The 20,353-nt window shown below is 24.6% G+C and overlaps 1 protein-coding gene across 7 annotated transcripts; it reads right to left on the bottom strand.

Annotated features, from left to right (window-relative positions):
* Positions 1-336: 336 nt before the first annotated feature.
* LOC113553548 (JNK-interacting protein 3) lies at positions 337-19,596 on the bottom strand. 7 transcript variants are annotated; one of them, XM_026956959.1, is made up of 26 exons: positions 18,981-19,596; positions 17,884-18,004; positions 15,118-15,307; positions 14,890-15,046; positions 14,022-14,215; positions 13,855-13,949; positions 13,671-13,706; positions 13,465-13,503; positions 12,250-12,267; positions 12,052-12,166; positions 10,062-10,206; positions 9,727-9,908; positions 9,330-9,524; positions 8,671-8,908; positions 7,672-7,860; positions 7,424-7,601; positions 6,887-7,117; positions 6,680-6,793; positions 5,383-5,542; positions 5,102-5,321; positions 4,845-5,016; positions 4,647-4,760; positions 4,413-4,577; positions 2,557-2,688; positions 2,355-2,474; positions 726-860 (listed from the first exon to the last, which is right to left on the bottom strand). In XM_026956959.1, the coding sequence occupies exons 1-25, from the start codon at positions 19,272-19,274 to the stop codon at positions 2,389-2,391; spliced, it is 3,780 nt and encodes a 1,259-aa protein (XP_026812760.1). In that variant the 5' UTR covers positions 19,275-19,596; the 3' UTR covers positions 726-860; positions 2,355-2,388. The 7 variants fall into 7 exon arrangements, with proteins under 7 accessions (XP_026812726.1, XP_026812734.1, XP_026812775.1 ...); XM_026956925.1 differs by lacking the exon at positions 2,355-2,474 and having other exon boundaries at positions 337-860; XM_026956933.1 differs by lacking the exon at positions 2,355-2,474 and having other exon boundaries at positions 337-860; positions 6,680-6,790.
* Positions 19,597-20,353: the final 757 nt, after the last annotated feature.

Below are 20,353 nucleotides of genomic sequence, written 5' to 3'. Positions count from 1 at the left end.
AAGACTAAAAATGTGGTTATCTTATAAGTTTAATTAATATCATAATATTATCAAAAACATATTTTATTTTTATTTTTAATAAAAATAACGAATTTAAAACTTAATAACAAACAAAATTAAAAAGTCCAAAAAAATAATTTTTACATAAATGAATAATAAATCACTAAGTATTTCAAACAATAAAGTAAATATACAATAAAGCAAAAATTAAAAAGTTTACATACAAATTTAAAATAATTTACAAAATAATACAGTTTATATTAATAATTATTTATGTTATATTTATATTATATAATAATCAACTAAAATAAGTAATTTTGGTTAGAATAAAATTGTTTAACACATATAGTTATATGTATATATGCTTGATTTGACTAAAATGTTTCATACAATAATGTAAAAAAATGTTTTATAAATAATAATCGATTAAAATATCTTAAAAATAAGTAATTATATTGTCCAATAAAAAAAAATCAACAAACAACAGTTAGTTATAAAAAAAACCTCAAAAATGTACTAAATGAGTTATAAATCACAGCACAATATAACATAATGTAAATAATAATATAACAGATGAGAATAATAAATAAGGTAACAAAAGCAATAGATAGTAATAAAATTATATAGATTATAGAGGAAGAATCAGCTATAAGGTTAGATTCAATTTAGTTCAAATATCAAATATAATATTGGGAAATGGCACTTTATATGAACAATTAAGAAAATTCTATCTTACTAAATTGTATTATTTAGTGAATTGACATCCAATCTTGCTTTACTTTTAGCTTCTGAATGAACTCCCCAGAGGAATAATTGATTTTTTTCTGTTCGATCAAAATAGTCACCATCTCCTTGTTCATCTAAAAAACGAATTTATTTATTAATATTATTAAATAAAAATATATTATCAGTTGTAAACACATTTGTTAGAAAACACATCCTAATCAATAATTATCATGAATTTTATTATTTCATTGATTGTATATTGGTGTTTAAATGTATTATTGTTGTTGATTTACATCATGAAATAAGATAGATATTGGTTCATAATTTGCATATACTCAACATTTTTGAAGGAATAAAAGTCATTTTTATACAATATTATCAATATCATAACCACGAATCAAGTAATCATGAAATAATTATAATATTAAATTAATATACTATAATTTGAATACACTGTATACGTTTACTGGATGATTTACTTAACACAATCATTGTGCTGTATACTGAGTAATGTATTTTTATTTTTAAATATTTTATTATAATATAATGGATATTTAAAGAATCAACCTGTATAATATACAATGTATAACAGAGGTGCTTTTATTATCTCTAGTGCCAACATTTGGTTATTTTATTAAGCTTTAAAACAATTTTACATGCCATCAGATAAACATTAGTGAAAAAAAAAATTGTGATTTGTATATTTACACTTAATAGTTCCTGTACAAGATAATATAATAGATATAATTAAAGTAAAAATAAAATATTAGCATACCATTAAAATTTGGCATAACACTATTATTGTTTGTTAAAAGTAGGCACAATTTAGAGAAGAAGGCTTAGGAGTTTCATAATTTATGCTACTTGTAGACTAACTGAAAAAATAAGAGGCTTCAGCAATTCCAGTTTTTTCATTTAAATTATGAAAATGTATTTAAATTCCCCTATTAGTAGGTTTCTTTTAGATTACGAATAGAGCAATGAATGTATTAATTTTACAATAATGATAATTTTTGTCTATCATTACTTATAACTTTTTGGAATAGTAACAATTGTTTAATTTTACTATGATTACTATTTTTCTGTAAATTGACTAATTGTTCATAAATGGCTATGTAACCACATAATTAATTTTGTACAATTAATATGTATAAAGTTAATATTAAACAATGATGTATATTTATTTCCAGGACAACTAATGTGCTTAGTTATATATCATGAATTATATATATATATATATATATATTGGGAATTGAAGTCAATGATATTTTAGAAGTAATTTTTATAATTTTACAATAAGCATTTTAAAAAGTTAGAATAAATTTAATTTGGGTAAAATTTTGTTTAAAATATTTAGCCAACAATAAATTATTTTTTATTAAACAAGAAATAGTAAATAAAAAAAAATTAAACTGTTTGGTTTATTACCTATTGGCTGTTACTAAACAAACTATGGCATATTGGTGTGTTTAAATATGACATAACAGATTAATTTTATTAGATTCTATTTAAAACTATTAGTGCTAATAAAAATGATAATATTTTAAGACAGAAATCAAGAAGTTAAACCACATCAGTATCAAAAGAGAAAATCAAAGCTAAAATTATGGACCGATAATTATAAATACCATTTTAATATTTGAGGGAAATTTTTATAACTTTTTAGCAATTGTCTTGTTGAATAATTCTAGACAACATAGACCAAGTGAGCAAATGACAAGTTGCATCATTTGTTTCTTCCCCATCGGCTACAGACAAAACATTTTAAATATTTCTGTTCCGACAAATCTTTTATTTTAAATAAACAATTATTATAAATAATGTATTTACCAGATCTAAAGTCTACATAACCTTCACCACCAGCTATAATCAATGTGGATGTCAAATGTTCAGCATCAGGTACACTTTTAACAATTGGTTCGTCTTGTTGAATGGCAGATGCAGCAGAAAAACCTCCAGATCCTACAATAAAAATACAAATATATTTGGTATGTAATTATTTATAATTTTACAGCTGACAGAGCTTTAATGAAAATCAGAAGAAATTATAAAAATGTATAATAAACCAGCTAAACAGATTACATTTATTTTAATTTTTCTTGTATAAGATCTATGAAAGTGGTAAGTTTGAACCTCAAAATGCTCTTAACTATTTATAGAACCAATACTATGGGACTCAATTAACATTAATTATTTAGTAATTTGGCGCTAAATACATTTATTAAAATTATACGGGACACAAAAAGATTTGTGTTTCTTACAATTCCATGAATGTGTTCTGGTAAACTAAAGCATTCAGATGTAGGAAGAAATAAGAATTAGGAAGATCATGTAGCAACTTGGATGATATTAATAAAATTGTTTACAGTAGATCCTAAATTGCCACTTGATTTTAAATTTATAAGATCATTACATTTTTACTTATCAGTAGTATAATTAAATAATTCTGAATGTAGGAAGGGAGAAAACGTTGATTGTTAGTAGAACTAAAGAATTAGTCAGAATTTTATTTAAGAAGGTATTAGTATTATAATAAATGTGAATAGGAACCAACCATTGCAATAAATAAAGATATTTATAAAATATACAGGTTTTCACGGAATGAGATTTGTTAGTAAGTTAGGCTTGAAAAAGTTAGAATTTTAAATTGATTTATTAATACAAAACTATTTAGAGCAAATCCATAAAAATTGTTGAGATAGCATATACCATGGAAGATGTTAGCACTAGTTACCACTCGTCATCAATAAAATAATAAAATTGTTACCAAAAATATTAAAATAATTTGTAAATATATGTTTAGAAGGAAAGTAGATTTCAGCTATAACAATGTGAATTTTATTTAAGTTATTAACTAGAATACAGAATTCTAAAAAATCTGGACAGAAGTAGATGAAATATGACATTTTATGAATGGTAATCCTACCACAGGAAGTGTTATTAGAATGGTTGGTTTTTAACAATTTATAACAATAGTTATAAATACTTATGTTTTGTAAGGTGAGTTTTGGGTTATAAAAGTGATGTAAATGTGTTTATTATAAGTAAATTAGAAGTTAATTTATATGGTTTTATACATCACTAGAATTAAATTGTAAAATTAATAGGCAGTGATGTTATTACTTTTCAACCTCTAATGTAATAAATTCAAATTCCCAGCAATCTTTGATAGACATTATATAAAACAAATTGTTATGAAATTATAAAATAGTTATTAGAAATAATAGCAAAATCTGTCAAACATTTATTTGAAACATGTATTAATAATTAGAATTAAATATTGGCATCATGTTAAGTTTGAGGAATATGGAGCCTGAATAATTGTAGCATACTAAGATCTTAGGTTTAGTTGCATCACTGTGAAATGACTTATTTGTTATTCTGTTGCAAAACATTTAATTTATCGAATAGTTTTGTAATAACTTTAATAAGAAGAAATAAAAATAAAAGTAGAAAAAACCAACTCATATTATTATAATAAATTATTAATAATATGTGCTTATTAAGGAAATTGAAACAATATGCACAAATATTATATGTAACCATTAATTATTATAACCAATTTTTTTAAGTTTAAATTGTATAATATGTTAAATTTGTTATTGAACGATTTACAATAAATATTTTATAAATATAAATATCAGGCATTTTAAGATTTCAGAAATTTGTTTATTCATTTAATTTACCTGGTACAGATACAAAAAACTTCACAGAATCTCTAAATCCGTGTACTGATAGTTGAGCGTGGGCCATTGAGCAATATGGTATGAAACTACTTGGTGTTATCTCTTGAGTTTTTGGTTCAGAATATACTTTCACTTCTTTATTAATTGGAAATCCTAAGAGACCTTCTAAACATAGGAAAAAAAATTAAGAGAAAAATAATTTAATCCTATGTTAAGTAAATAAATATGTCTTACTATCTAAAAGAGGGACTGATATAACTACACCAATTCCAGTTCCAATCCATAGCCTGTTAGAAGCAACTAGCATTGCTGTTATCCTAATACACGATAGTTGTGGTTTATCAGATCCTGTTTATAAAAATAATAAATTAATTTAATTAAATTTAAGAAAATTAATTTGTTAATTAATTAATTATAGAAAAAAAGATTTACCTAGCATTTTGATAATAAATGGTTGTACATCAACATCTTGTAAATGATTATAATTATATGCATGATAAAGTCTTATTGTTGAGTCAAGTCTTATGGATACCCAAACGCCGTCTCCTACCCAAACCATGGTGCGAACTTTACTTTCTTTATGAGGATGTGCTTCTAATGTATGCTAAAATATTTATACATAATTTCATAATTATGTATTTTATTTCAAAAATGTCATACCATAAATTATTAATATTTATTATACATACAATAACAACTAATGAACGTGGATGAATAATGTGTACTTTGTTTTTATAACCACACCAAACTCGTTTGCTATTTACTGATACAAGGCATCGAGCTGCATTTTGAGGCGGTCCTAATGTCACACTATGATATTTGCTTAAATCCCATCGACCTTCATCATCACGTCGAAATACAACTACTGTTCCATTAGCCAAAGCACACAAAACACGACCATCAACATAACTAAAAATAAAATATCGTTAAACCAAATATACTAATTTTGATATAGGTAAAATATCCTTACATGATACTCAACACAGCATCTTTTAATTTTACTGAATGTAAACATCGCCTCCACTGTGATTTAGCAGAATGTACAAATATACAACCATTTTCAAATCCTAACCAAATAGTAGGTAAGACACTTGACATATTATCTAGATCTTCTTTTGCTATTCCGTTTTCTAAAATAGATGAATAATAAATATAAATAATAAATAATTAAAATAAATTAGAATAGTTAATAATGGTGTATAAAAATATTAACTCAACATAATTTTACTTAATATTACCTAAACATGTATAAACTCAAATAAATTACAACTCGGATCTAAAAATCAATAAATAGTTAATACTAGTAATAAAGACATCTAAACAAAAAATAATTGAAATACAACCACACCAGTGCTTAAATTATAATAAATCTATTAACTTTTACAAACACCAATTAGTATAAAGCTTGCAAAGCCTTAACCTTATGGACAAGATACATTTTAATACATTTTTCATGATAATATTTATTTATTGTGAAGTAAACAGAATATTATGAAATAATTTAAAAATATTTTTTGTAACTCATATCAATCATAATTAAAATAATATAACTACCTGCCTACAAGAGTATGGAAATTAAAAATCTTAATATAAAAACAATGTACTATACACTGTTTTCTCAATAGAATACTTAAAGCTGTTTAACTAGCAAATAGAAATATTTGAATGTTAGTTTGAAATACATCGATTATTAGTAACAATAATTAAATACATTTTAATATACTTTAAGAATCAAGAAAAGTTTATGTGTTTCTAAATCAATGAAAAAGCTACAGTGGCATGTCCAGCACAAAATAATTGGGTAGGCTCGTTTTGTTCTGTAGTGTGTAGTGTATTTATAAATATTAGGGAACATTTGTTCTATCAGATGGGTATGATAATAATATTTAATAATAAATATTAAAAATAACATTTTTATTTATGATAAAAAAAAAAAACAAGTTAAATAAAAATTGAACAGGCCCAAGCTTAGTTGACTACCCTGTTAACATGTCACTGAAAAACTATAGTTATTAATGGAAAATTGTGCACACTACATTTAAAATTCTATTTTTTTTTTATATTTCTTTTCTATCATATCTAATGTAGTAATGTCGTTAATATTAATTTTTGTTTAAGAAAGTCAAATGGGGTTATTTAGTTATAATTTAAAATTAATTTAAATTACTTTAGTCATAAAATAAAATGGTGAGATTATTATTATTCATAAGACAAATATAAAGCATATGTTCTATTAATAATAGAAATTTTATTTAGAAATCAATTACCATTTAGAGGGTCAGATATTCCATCCTTTATGATACCTTCTTTCAATAGGCTAGGTCTTCTTGGTATTTCACAGCTATTATTATTTGCTTGAACAGAATCTGATATGCTATCTTCTAAGAGCAAAATACAAACAATAGCACAAACACAACAAGCAGCAATTCAGGCATTAAAAAATATAAGCTATCATAAAAATAAAAGATAATTACCATCATCAACCTTATCAGAGTTGATGTCATTTAATATTTCATCTGATTTATGACTATCATCTAAATAAGTTTCTTCACTACCAGCTGCACAACTAACAAACATAATTTTGCCGATTTCAACATCCGAATTTTTATCTTTTGGTAATTGCTTGTCTTCTTCAGTAACTTCTTCAGTTTGTTCAGGCTCACAATTTATAACATCATTATCCACATAATCATTTTCTAAAGCCCCTATAAAATATTGTAAAACACATTTGGTATGAATGTTATAATCATAAAAAGTGTGTTCATAATATTTAGAAAGGAATATGTATGTATGACCTATACAGGACAAATATAGAATATATATTTTTTATACTACTATAACACATACTATATATACTCTGTCCAGTAAATTCTGCACATCCCCATGTGACAATCTGTTATAATTGAACTGGTTTCAATGGCAGGATGCCAAGTGGAGATGCACAGAAGAACAGATTTTTATCGGGCAACAACGCATTTTTTTCTAAACAAAGTATAGATTATATTATTTACCTGGTACTGAAGCAATACAACCAATATGAGCTTGGCAGGAAATATGAAATGTCTCTAACACAATATCAGGTTTATTGGCATCAATAATAACTACTTTAGTATTATTATTAGTTGTAGTACATATCCAAATAAGTGACGATAGAACTAATTCTGATTCAACGTTTGTTCTACTATTTTCCTAAAAGAATTAAATTAATGAGTTAATATAAATACACAGTAGTTATAGAAAAATTGAAACAAAATATTACTTTTAACTCTTCATCTAATTTTTTCATTTCTAAGCTTTCATCAATAGTAGTTTGAAATTCTGAATTTTTACTGATGGGTTCTTCCATATTATTATTGTTATTATTATTGTAAAATACACTAGCCCCAACAATTTCACCACCATCTTTGGTAACACCTCCACTAAGATTAACTCCTGTAGCGCACCACATCTAAGATAAACAAAAATATTTAGTTAAATGTTCAAAATAATAGTATTATTTTAATTTATTTATATAATAAACAAGTTACTTTATAAAAAATCTTTAATCTAATATAGTAACATGTAATACAAGTTTTAGTTTAACACTAGTAAATTTGTAAATAAATTCTTGACATTTCTTCCAAAAATTAGATATTCTTTTTAGTTCATAACTTTGACTGGCTACCAAAAATCATAACATTCAATTTTTAATTGAAATATAATTTTAAATATTTTTAGGCACTTAAATAATACAAAATTTATACAAATTAGAGGTTTATTTATAAATGTTTTGTTTTTTCATTTCTGATTTAGCCACACCTTTCTCTCTCTCATTAAATAATTCTCTTTTTTGCGCACTTCACAACAACCCTATAATTTGTAACATTACTCATATATGCTCTTAATTAAACTTCCCTATAAATTATTTTCATAATGTATTTACCAATTTTCCCTTTTTAAATACTTCATTATTTCATTAAATATCCAAAGTATATTTTCATTTCAACAAAAAAATAATATACTTCATGCTTTATCTTTCTTTAATCATCAGTCAATTAATCACAAATTATTTTTAAACTAATATTTTAATTATCATAACTAATTGTAAAACAAAGTTTAAACAATAATAAAAAAAATTATAAATGATGTTATTAAACTTAGAAACTAGGATAGTCATCTGACTTGAATTTATTCAAAAAAAAAAATATGTTTATTAGTAATATAATAATTATTATATTAGAAAAATAAAATATGAAGAATAAATTAAATTAATATTTACCTTCATTCCAGGTTCAGTATCAGCAAGCGGTGAACAACAGTTTACTAGAACCGGTACAGGATAGTTTGTACTTTGACTATTAGATTGATGTGGCATACTTAAAAGGGGTCTACCATTTGAAGGATCAGCTGGCATACTCCAACCATAAGCTTGTAACCAGCTTTCTTCTCTAGGAATATGAGTACGTATTCTTCCAAAATGGACACGTCGATCAGAACGCTTAGCTTTGTCACTAAACCTAAATATAATTAAACAAAGTTCATTAAAATAATAGAAAGTTATACATAAAATTTCTCTAGGACTAACCTAATTAAATTTCTTTTTGGATGTGTGGATATTTTTACATATATTATATGATAAAGTTCAAATGTTTATGCCGAGATATTGTTTGACTAGAATTATAAAAATAATATTCCAATCTGTAACCGAATATTAACCAATATTATTGAATAAATAAAATAAAGATCACTATCCCGAAAATTTTAAAGAAAAATAAATACATAAATAGTTTAAAAAATATATGTATTTTAATTCTCAGCAATGAGCATAGACATTATTTTTAGCTCGATATAAATGTATTTTATGTTTTGTTAGTAAACCCAATAGCCATGCAAAAGATTAGTCCTGGAGAAATACAAACTATATAATAATATACTCACATGTCATCTTCATATCTACTATATCTTCCTCCTTCTATCATACTACGTCTTTTCATTATGCTAGAGGGACCCACTTGATGAGATGATGGATCATAATGTATTGATCTTGGACGCGTAACTACGCCTCCTCCGCTATCTCCACTTCCAAGTCCAGTGTCGTTTGGTTTGACACTACTTCCAAATAAGTTGCTGAAACTGTAAGAGATATTTTATTCTATAAAGTAACTAAATCAATTATAAAATAAAATAATAATAATTTAATATACAAAGCTACTGAATTATACCAAAATCAAAAGTTATTTGTGCATATTCATATTTTGATTGATTTGGTTTTTGTGCGATAGATAATGAAGCACTCTCTTTACACCATTCAGAAACCAAATAATTAATCACTTACAGTCTCCACACACCCTGTTTTTTTTTCTCATTTGGCTCCAATCGAATGGCCCGGACAGTTTCTTGCCAACGAAGTGATTCTTCTAAATCCATTAGTTGTTCTTTAAATTTATTTCGTTCTAAAATAACTCTGGCCATTTCAACACGGGTAAATCTTTTACGTTCTGCATATGATTTTTCTTCCTGAAATTTTATTTAAATACTTCATTATAAAACAATATTTATCAAAATTATTATTTAATAACATATCATTAAATATTAAATTATGGTTTTCTATTAGTTACAAAAGTTATTTATAACATTAAGAATAATTAATTAATTAAATATAATAGTTACATCAGAATCAGATTTATTCAATTTCAGCTGTTCTAATTCTTGCTTTGTTTTTTTTAACTCTTCTTCGACTTCAGATGCTTTTTGAGCCAAACGAACATTTAGTGTTTGCAAAGCTTTTAACTCTTCGCGCAAAATGTGTTGCTCACTAATTTAATTTAAAAAAAATAAAAACAATTGAAAAATCAATATATTTTAAACATTCATTTTGATAAAAATATTATTAAAAGTTATTCAAAAAGTACCCAACACTGTTTTTTAAATGGAAATTGTTGAACATTTATATCTAATATGCAAGAATTAAATCTAATAAAATATAAAATTAAAATTATTAAATATTGGTTACATAGTCTATAAACAAAAACCAAATCCAACACTGATTAACTATACATTAGATATTTATTTTATTTTATATTAAAGAAATAAAATGTGTTGAATATATAGTATGTTATGAAACATTGTACAATAAATATGTTTACCTATAAACAAATATTTGAATTTATATTCTTATTCTTGTTTATATAATAGAATTAAATTTCTCCCAAATACATTGTAAATTATTTAAATTTGAGTTTAATATGTTTTTCTATTTTTAGATATAAGAAAATCCATATAGTGATATGGTATTCAGCTCTGGGGTTCTACCAAAAAAAAGAGCATACTAAAAATATAAATCTTCTAATCAAAAACCTTAAGACTTATTATTAATGTGTCTCTATACATATCAAATTACATTCTTCATACTGATCGCAAGGGCCCGGTTATATGCAACAAAAATATATAAAATATGTAGTTTTATATCATAAATATACAAAAAATATGCAAAATAATTTGTCTTACATTGTGTAAGTATATAAAAATATTATAAATTAATTAAGTAAAGTATTATATAAAATTATTATTTTAAAATTCAGAATAATTAATAATATTATTTATTCCATGGTAAATTGTATGGTTTTTAATTTTGGTAATAGGTATTTTTATTGTAAGTTGAAAATCTGACGAGTTATAAGTGAAAATAATGAAAGGGGCATACCACCCTATAAAGAAGGGTGGAGGACTATGCACAAGGGGTAGGTGTCAGGACTTTAAGTATGTTTATAAGTAAACTTAAAAACTAAAAAAAAATCAAAATCCAGTTTTGTGGAATTAGTTCCGAACTTTGTCGATTTTTGGTCTAATTTGACTGGACTAGTAGATATTTTTACAGACGTAAAATCTATGAATTGTAGAATATGCAACATTTATATAACTATAAAGAAATATGAATTTTTGTTCAAATATGCAAAATTATGCAAAAAAAAAAACTAACCATAGAATCTACTTATTACGAAACGTCAACATTTATAATCAAAATTATTCTAGGTTAATTATAGAAGAATATGCATTTGCATATAAATCCAGGCCCTAATGATCACCATATTCCTACAATTACTGAAGAAGCAAACTTCACTACTCTACATTTAGAAATCACCTGCAAAATCATTCTATTCTCCATGTTCAAAATCTATTGTTTATCTCCTTACCTAGAAATCCCTGCAGGACTCTCAAGCGACAATAGCCTAATGACTCTGTAAACTTAAGTAATGACACACCTACATTAAAATGCCATCACTGGATGGTTCTTATCCCAAGTCTAAAATTCACTATATATTTTTAATCCTTTATGCTTATTATAATATTAAAATTTATATAGATTGTATAATTTATCTAAATAAAAATGAAAAATAAAAAATATATAAAAAATGTACAATTCATAACCATTTTAAGAATAATATGTTATTAGACAAAAGTCAAATTTTAAAATAGATTTTATAAATTCAAGGAAAATACTATAGATATATATTATACATCTATGGAAAATACATTTTTTTTTTAATTTATAAATTATTTATGTTTCTGAGATGAAAATATTTAAAAAGTCTTAGAAAGAATTGTAAATAATAACAGTAAGAATTACTTTTCAAATAATGTTAAATAAAAATTAAAATACCTTGTAAGTTCATCAACTTTAATAATTAAATCATCTTTAACAATGTTGAGAGCATTTTTTGTAGCCAATAGTTCAGTATTTTCTTTAATGAGATTCTCAACTTCTTTTCCCATACCTTTAAATAGTTACAATAAAAAAAATAGTTAATACATATTAAAACATAACATTAAGAAATTGTTAGTTAGATGTTAGTCTTACCGAAAAAGTTATCATTAACTGTTTTATGGTTTCAGACGGACACAAGAGCATATTGTTTGAGTTACAGCAGCAAAAACATACGAAATAAGTTATATTTAGTTAAATATAATTTGTTATTTTAAATAAAAGTTGTACATATAAAGAACTTTTAAAATATTTATCGAACATGACAGCTTATATTGAAGTTATTAAGGAAAAGATTTCAATACATTAGTATATTTTCTTGTTCCCTAATAGTGAGTAGATATTCTTTAAAAGAATTTAATTAAAATATTAAATACATGCAAGAAAGCTCAATAATATAGTGCGATTATTTAAAATAAAACAATTATGCAAATAGACAATTCTTAAGCTGTATTTCAAAGCTAGGCATTTTAATAAATGTATTATAAAATAGGTGCTTAAAAAAATAATAATAGTTATAGTAATTTTTGTTTTTTAAACTTAAATATGTTCTAAATTTTTTTTAAAGCACTATTGAATATTTTTGTATTTTTCAATAAGTGTTCAAAAGTATTAATACATATAAAGATAAGTATTAATTGCAATTTATTAAAATATACCATAAGTACATAACTCTACCAATTTTAAAATATTTAGTTAAGTAACTAAAACATCAACAATGTGAATATTTATTTCTGAATAAAAATATTATTTTATTAAATCGATTTTCATTGAAAAAATACATAAATTACTGATTGCTAATTAAAAAAGTTTCTAAATTAATTTTATTTAACAGATAAAAATAAATGAAATAGTTGCACACATGCTTAGCTTATTTAACTATTTCTAAATAGTATTCATTAATTAGTTTATATTTTAAGTTTTAGAATAAAAAAATATTGAATTATTTCTCTTCGATCATAAAGAAAATATTGTGTGAAATTAAATAGTTTTTCTATACAATCAAATACAGCATTGAACAATATTATTTCTATACTTCCATATTAGAAATAAGAATAGAATTATACTGATAGTCAAAAAACTGTATAACTACATTAAATAAATGTAAAAAATGTAATAATTTATAAAATAGATCCATAACATTTTCTATTGTCATATGATAGAATATTTTTAATGTAGTAGTTAAAGTAAACAAAAACTTAAATTAAAATTTTTTAATCAACTATTTTTAATTTTTTTAGTTTTCGACAAACGCAAGATTATTAGTTGATATAAATGTTTAGTAAAAAGAAACTAGAAGAGATGCCATACCTATCGAGAGTGGAGTTTCTGGTTCAGTCTCACTGCTAACTGTCGATGAAAAATTATGTAAAAAGAACATGCAAAAAATAAAGAACAATAAATGCTGTGCGTTTTAAACAAAATATAATTTAAAAAAAAAGCAGAACTAAAAAGGCCATAAAAATAAGTTTTTTTATTTAATTAAAGCATAGAACAATAATCATAATATTTCATACCAGATGAAGCATAATCTCCAGGATGTACCCAATTTCCTAAAACATATATAAAATTTAAATTTAAAAATTATACATTATATATTATCTATAAATTGGAAAATAAAATATAAATAGATTACAGTTAAAAAAACTAAGCTAAATTAAAAAATAAAAACTAAAATAATGTAATAAATATAATAATTACCAGTAATTTCTGGCACTTCTTCTAATTCTACTTGTACTTCATTATCTTGAAAGCTGAATTCTTGATATAAAACATTAGTAGCAGGTCTTTGTTCTCTATAAAATTATTATTGAATTATTAAAATTAATTGTTGATAAAATATTTTTATTTAATGGTAGTCTGTTTACCTTTGTGTATGACTACGCCCACTAAGTGACGTGACAGAATTTTTAGAAACTGCTTCTATTTCTTCTACTATTTCTGGAACTTCGTCTGGACTACTGTCATCAGCTTTACTAATAGAATTTAAAGTTTCAGACCAACCTCGTTCAGATATTTGATCAACACGTAAACGTGATTCTGCCTCAGAAGTTTCAAGATCCTATAGTGAAATTATAAAATAATTAAGGATTTTGTAGTTTAGTAAATTATAATAGTTCAAATAAATATTAATCCTTCTTAACCAATTTGGGTAGAAACTTCCCTTCCCATAAATCTCATAGCTAATTTTAATACAAAGGGACACTCTATTTTTATATTTTTACATTATATTGTTTGGCATATTATATAAGTTACCTAGTTACTATAACCTGTAAACTATTATGCTATTGGTTACATATGCACACCCGACCATTGGCATAGTTACTGAACTAATTCTCAGCTATTTATTGAGAGATGGTTCTAAATCAGTTGCATGATCAATTAAGAGGACATTGCACACGCGTGTGTTGTTTCAGTCTTACACTCATACGACATAGTAAATTTTCGTTCACCAGTTTCAATAGTGTGCCTTTAATTTTGATATTAGATTGAATTGACCTATTATCAAACTTTTATGTAAAAACATTATCTGAGTTCTCTCATTGGTTTTTTAGGATATTTTAATTTTTAAGTGAATTATGAGCATTTTCAAATATTTAATACTTTCATATTCATAACTCACTTAAAAATCACTCAATTTTGTAACAGTTGAAAAATGGTATTGTACCATGTATTTAAAATTTATAACCAAAATGTCAATAATTTAGCTAATAAACTATATGTATTATTACTTACTTGGGTTTGTAATTCATTTTTCAGACTAGAATTGGAATGCATACTGCCTGGAGGAGAATTAGATATAACTAATGGATATTCATTGGATCCATCAATAGACTTCAGTGTAGATGGACTTTCAAGGGAACTAAACCCAAATGAAACTGGTCCAGAAGATCTAAATAACAAAATAATAACAGTAGTTTTAGTAAAATAAAAATCTTGTTTTAAAAAATGTTTTATTATTACCGATTCATATGGGCCATGCTCATAAAAGGCATACGCATACTTCTAGGATTATCCATTCGATCACCAGAACCCATTAAAATTTTTGTACGTTCAATATGATCCATGTGAGTTTTAAATAATTCTGTGTATCGTTCATGCAATTTTGTGTACTCTTGTTTCATATCTTGTTCTTTTTCTTCCAATCTATAAACTAATAACAGACATATAAAATTAATTAATATGAAACATAAAATGCTAGTACTACATAAAATATATTTCAAATAATATACATAATATACTATACTTAAATTGGAAACTAAATTAATAAGTATCTCAGTTAAAATTAAATTTGTTTATTTAATTAATAAATACCTTAATTATAAAGCATAAATATATAAAAAAAAATGAATAACATAAGCAACTTGTAGGACATATGCATACTTAGTGAAGAGGACAAAAAAAATTATCTTCTAAGTCAAATTGTTATGATTTTTACTGTTAGTATTACTGTTTTAGTAACAGTTTTATAATAAGCATTAAATATTTAAATACAGTGAAACCTCTAAATACCGGACACTCTTGGTGGCTATCATTTAGTCGGTTATTTGGAGTGGAAAAAAATTTGGAAAAATAAATAACTACATAATATTTATATAATACTCCAACTACTCGTTGTATAATAATGATATAATATGTATATTTGTATTATTTTAATACAAATATTAATTGTACATATTAAAATTAATTTGAAGATAAAAATTAACATTTATTGAAAAAATCAGTTATTAGCTTGTTTAAGACCTTGATAGTAATTTTGTATACTATGGTAATTTTTTAATTCAACTGCGAATACGTTGATATGTAATAGAATCACACAATGCACAACTAAATACGAATATGATAACTTCACGCAACATAAACTAGAAAAATATTTTTATCCATGTTATAATAGAAAGATAAGATAAACTATGATTGCACATAGTATAATAATGTTTAGTAGTAAAATTAGATTAGACAGATATAGATATTTATTAATATTAATAGGTATTCCAGGATTATTCTAGTATATTTACGATAAAAATTGTCAAAATCAAAAATTATATTACCATAAAAATGTCCGGTATTTAGTAGTTTTCCTATATAAAAGTATTAAAAATGTCCGCTATTCGGAAGCGTCCGTTAAGGGAGGTTTCACTGTAATTCAAAACACCTAAAACTAGGGGTCACCAAAGTTTTTTTATTCTAAAATCATCAAAAAAAATTAAAAGCTCTTACTACTTTAAGTAAGAGCTTTTAATTTTTTGAATGTTAGTTCATTCAATGTGCACTTTAGCACATTGAACTAACATTCAAATGATACCTAATATATAACAAATGTATGCGATAAACATTTGGAATATTATACATGTTTTTAGATTATTTAACATCCTTCAAAAGTCTGGATAAAATCTATTTACAAACTTTAGTTTGAACACCCCTATTTTAAATGATAATTCTTCTCAAGTCTTCTATCTGAATCTACAGTTTAAACATATGCAGAAGGATAGCTTGAGCCTATCCCATCAAATCTGCCTTATATTAAGGCATACAAATGTATGGTAAAACACAACAATCGGGTAAATTAGTGACAATATTAACAAATACATTCTTTTACCCCCCCCCCCCCTACGCTCCTCAAGTTAAGTACAATATTATGTTTAAATTGGCTTGTAAAAGTAGCACAGTTTGTATGAAAATGCCTAATTTGTATATGTGTAGATATTATTGTGTTTATTATATATAAACAAATGTTTTATTATAACCACTTTTATTTCATCTAAAAAAATATACAATATATAATAATCTATCAAAAAATAATTAAGGGGTCACCACACCAATATTTGTTTTCTCTGTAATTGTTATTTCCCACATAATATAGGAACAAAGATATTTTGTATTTCTACGGTTGCATTTCTTTGGTTCAATTTAGGGCAAATGCTCTTATTATAAATTTTATAAAAAAGAATATTTCCTGTGCATTGACCGTATAGATCTTTAAAATATTTACATTTTCGAATAAGTTATTAATGATTAAAAATAATCAAAATTATTTAAAATTAAAAAATATATTTATAAAAATATGTAAACATTAAAAATCTATCCAGTCAATGCAAAACAAATATTCTTTTTTATAAAATATAAAATAGGCGCCTTTGCCCTAAACTGAACTAGAATTACAATTGTGGAAATACAGAATCTCTTTGTTCCTATATTATGTGGGAGATAGACAGAGAAAATGTTGGTGTGGCAGCCACATGAAACAAATTTCACTTACAAAGCAAAAATAAAATAATAATTCAAGATGATAAAATAGTACTCAAAATGAATCAAAAATGTATAATTATTTTAATTTATTACACTAAAAATTAAAAGCCATGAATAATATAATAAACTTAGGTATGAAGCTTTATTAGTCTTGCACATTACTATAGTAAACCAGATTATCCACATAAAGTATTTATTTATAATAAAATCACAGGCTTAAACTCCAATAATAAATTATACATAACAGTTTATGTATTAACCTATTAGCGCCTAGCATGGATATATGGCAACGTTTATAGACTAAATTTATAAAAAAATATCTGTGTATACTTTTACTGTTGAAATAAAAAAGGAATAAAAAAAAAGGTTCAAAATAGGTAGTATAAGCGCCCAGCGTTGCTATGTGGCAACAGCAAATATACTCAAAAAAAAAAAAAAAAAATTTAGGCACTAATATTATTAATATTTATGTTAGATACTTACCGTGGTCTGAAGCATTTTTTGATTTTAATTCTAACATTCTAACAATTGATTCTAAACTTTCTATTTTACTTTGATAATCTTTTTTCTCATCTTCAATATAATCTTCCATTTCCAGAAGTTTCTATAAAAGGGATATCAATTAATATTTCACTTTAAAGATGCCAGGTGTACCTTAAAATATTAGTTTAGTAGATGTAATATTTATTTTAATCCTAACTCACCCATTTTTATAATTATGTTATATTTATTATATCAAAATCGGTTTTAAAAATCTCAGTGTGTGCATAGTTCATTTTTACTTTTGATATTACTTGTAGTTCATTGGTAATAATAATATATTACTAAATATATTTTGTATAATTGTAATAGAAAGGAAGGGATACACAAATATTTAGGACTATACTAAGCCAAAACCACGAATAAAGAAAAACTTGAGCTAGGATAAAAAGCATCAAGCTTCCATGGGCTTTTAAAGGATGTTATAAATTGTTCTAAATTAAGGTAGAAGGTATTTTACAAGGAAAATATAAATTAGGTAAACTTCATAAAAAAAATTGAATATTTTGTTATACTATAAGTCATTATAAAAATTATATTAATAATACAATAGGCAAGTTAAAACAAATAAAAATTATCATACATACAAGATAACTCAATAATAAATGTTTAATAATTAATAAAGAACCAACATTAATAATATAAAAATGCCTATATTTTTATTATATATTCTAGTTTTTGAAATGTTAAAATCAATAAATGACAATTTTACAATTGTCAATGTCAAATAGGATAGTTATTTGTGAACATTCTAAAAGGTAAATAATTTAGCTATCCTTCAAAAAGGTCATATATCACCATTACCTTAACTCAGTACCTAATAAAGAATTCAAACATTAGCCAAACTATATTTATTTGCATTAAATAATTAATTATGATTTTGATAGGTATGAATAAAATTAAAAATTATAAATAAATACAACATAATCTATAAGAGTGAAGTTCTAGTCTCAAATAATTTTATTCCTAGATACAAACTGAATGAAGTCTAAACATATTTGGGAATTTGAATGACATTTTAGTAATAATTTAAGCCTTACCTGTTCTGCAGATTTTCGTAGTTGTTTTTCTCTCTCATACTGAGTAACTAATTGTTCATTATCTTCTCGTAATAGCTCAACTTCTACCTCGTGTTCTTGATTTTCTGTATGAGAAAGGTCTAAGCATTCCAAAACGTTAACAACCAATGGCATTAAATTTTTCACAACTTCTTCGTCATATTTGGATATCATTTTTTCAAATTCCTGATAAATACTACCAGCTAGTGATTGTACTTTCTCAGACATAACGACATGGGTGTCGTCCTGAGTCCCGTACACTACTTCTTGAGCCATTTAGTGTGAATATTGTCAAATTATTTAAAAATCCAATTATCAATTTAAGAAAATCTATTTTACATTTATATGAGTATTATAGTCATTTGATGACACATAAGTATTCAACATTGTAGAACATTGTATATTATGTACATTATTGATGCATATGAAAATTAATTAAAACGTGTAAAACATTTAAATTGCTTTTAAGAACTACTAGGCACCATGCTAGTAGCAACAAAAATACAAGATTACTATAGAAGTATAGAAGTTACAATACTTTAATACTAATTGAGAGTACAAACTACAGAATACATTTGATCTAATGTAGCAAGTTGTACTGTTGTAGTATGGACTCGGGGTTAATTGATTACAACGCATTGATAATGGCGTTGCAAATAATAAACAGATGCTGACAGTGTTGCCGAATATTTGATTTGGCAATGAGGAAAAATTGCGCAGTTTATTAGCTATAACACGTCCGCCATAACCCTTAGACATTTTGCAACTTCTTTTTTAAAATTCAGGTAAATCAAATATCAATGTTGTAAAACATAAAAACGATTGTGTAAATAAAAAATTTACATTTGCATAAATCATTAGTTAATATTGTAATGCTAATTGCTAGTCACGCTACAGATTACCAGACCGGCAGACTATAGATATAATTTATAGATAGATCTTATAGCCAGTTGGTGGAATGGTGGACTATCCAGGACGAAACAATTATGAGGATTGGTCAAATAATATTCCCGAACCGGTTATATTTTAAAGTTCGTCTCCGCTACTTATATTCTCCAGACTCCAAGTATAATTTGTACCCCAATCGGTAAATTTTATTCATTGCCCTTATTCCAGAACTACAATTAACTATTATAATTTTATGATGAATAAATTCTAATGATCATATACAAAAATAAATACCTATATTGGCTATATTAATATATTTTGTAAAATACTTTCGTCTACTGTATGATCATTGGTCACTACGACCTAATAGCCAAGTGTAAGATAGTGTATAATAGGCATCACTATTAGTGCCTAGTGGGTGCCAGGATGGTGAAAATAAAACAGTATTTTTTAAATAATACAAAACA

Source organism: Rhopalosiphum maidis, chromosome 1 (assembly GCF_003676215.2).
Source record: "Rhopalosiphum maidis isolate BTI-1 chromosome 1, ASM367621v3, whole genome shotgun sequence".
Taxonomy (NCBI): domain Eukaryota; kingdom Metazoa; phylum Arthropoda; class Insecta; order Hemiptera; family Aphididae; genus Rhopalosiphum; species Rhopalosiphum maidis.
Note: the sequence above shows the minus strand (reverse complement) of the source record. Positions and strands in the feature narration are given on the sequence as shown.

Excerpts from the sequence above, each read along its gene's own strand:
- LOC113553548 (XM_026956925.1), bottom strand. The coding sequence starts at position 19,274 with ATGGCTCAAGAAGTAGTGTACGGGACTCAGGACGACACCCATGTCGTT. Across the intron at positions 9,525-9,726 it reads AAACAGGGTGTGTGGAGACT|TTTCAGCAACTTATTTGGAA; the intron begins GTAAGTGATTAA and ends TATCTCTTACAG. Across the intron at positions 5,017-5,101 it reads CACGTTCATTAGTTGTTATT|CATACATTAGAAGCACATCC; the intron begins GTATGTATAATA and ends TAAATATTTTAG.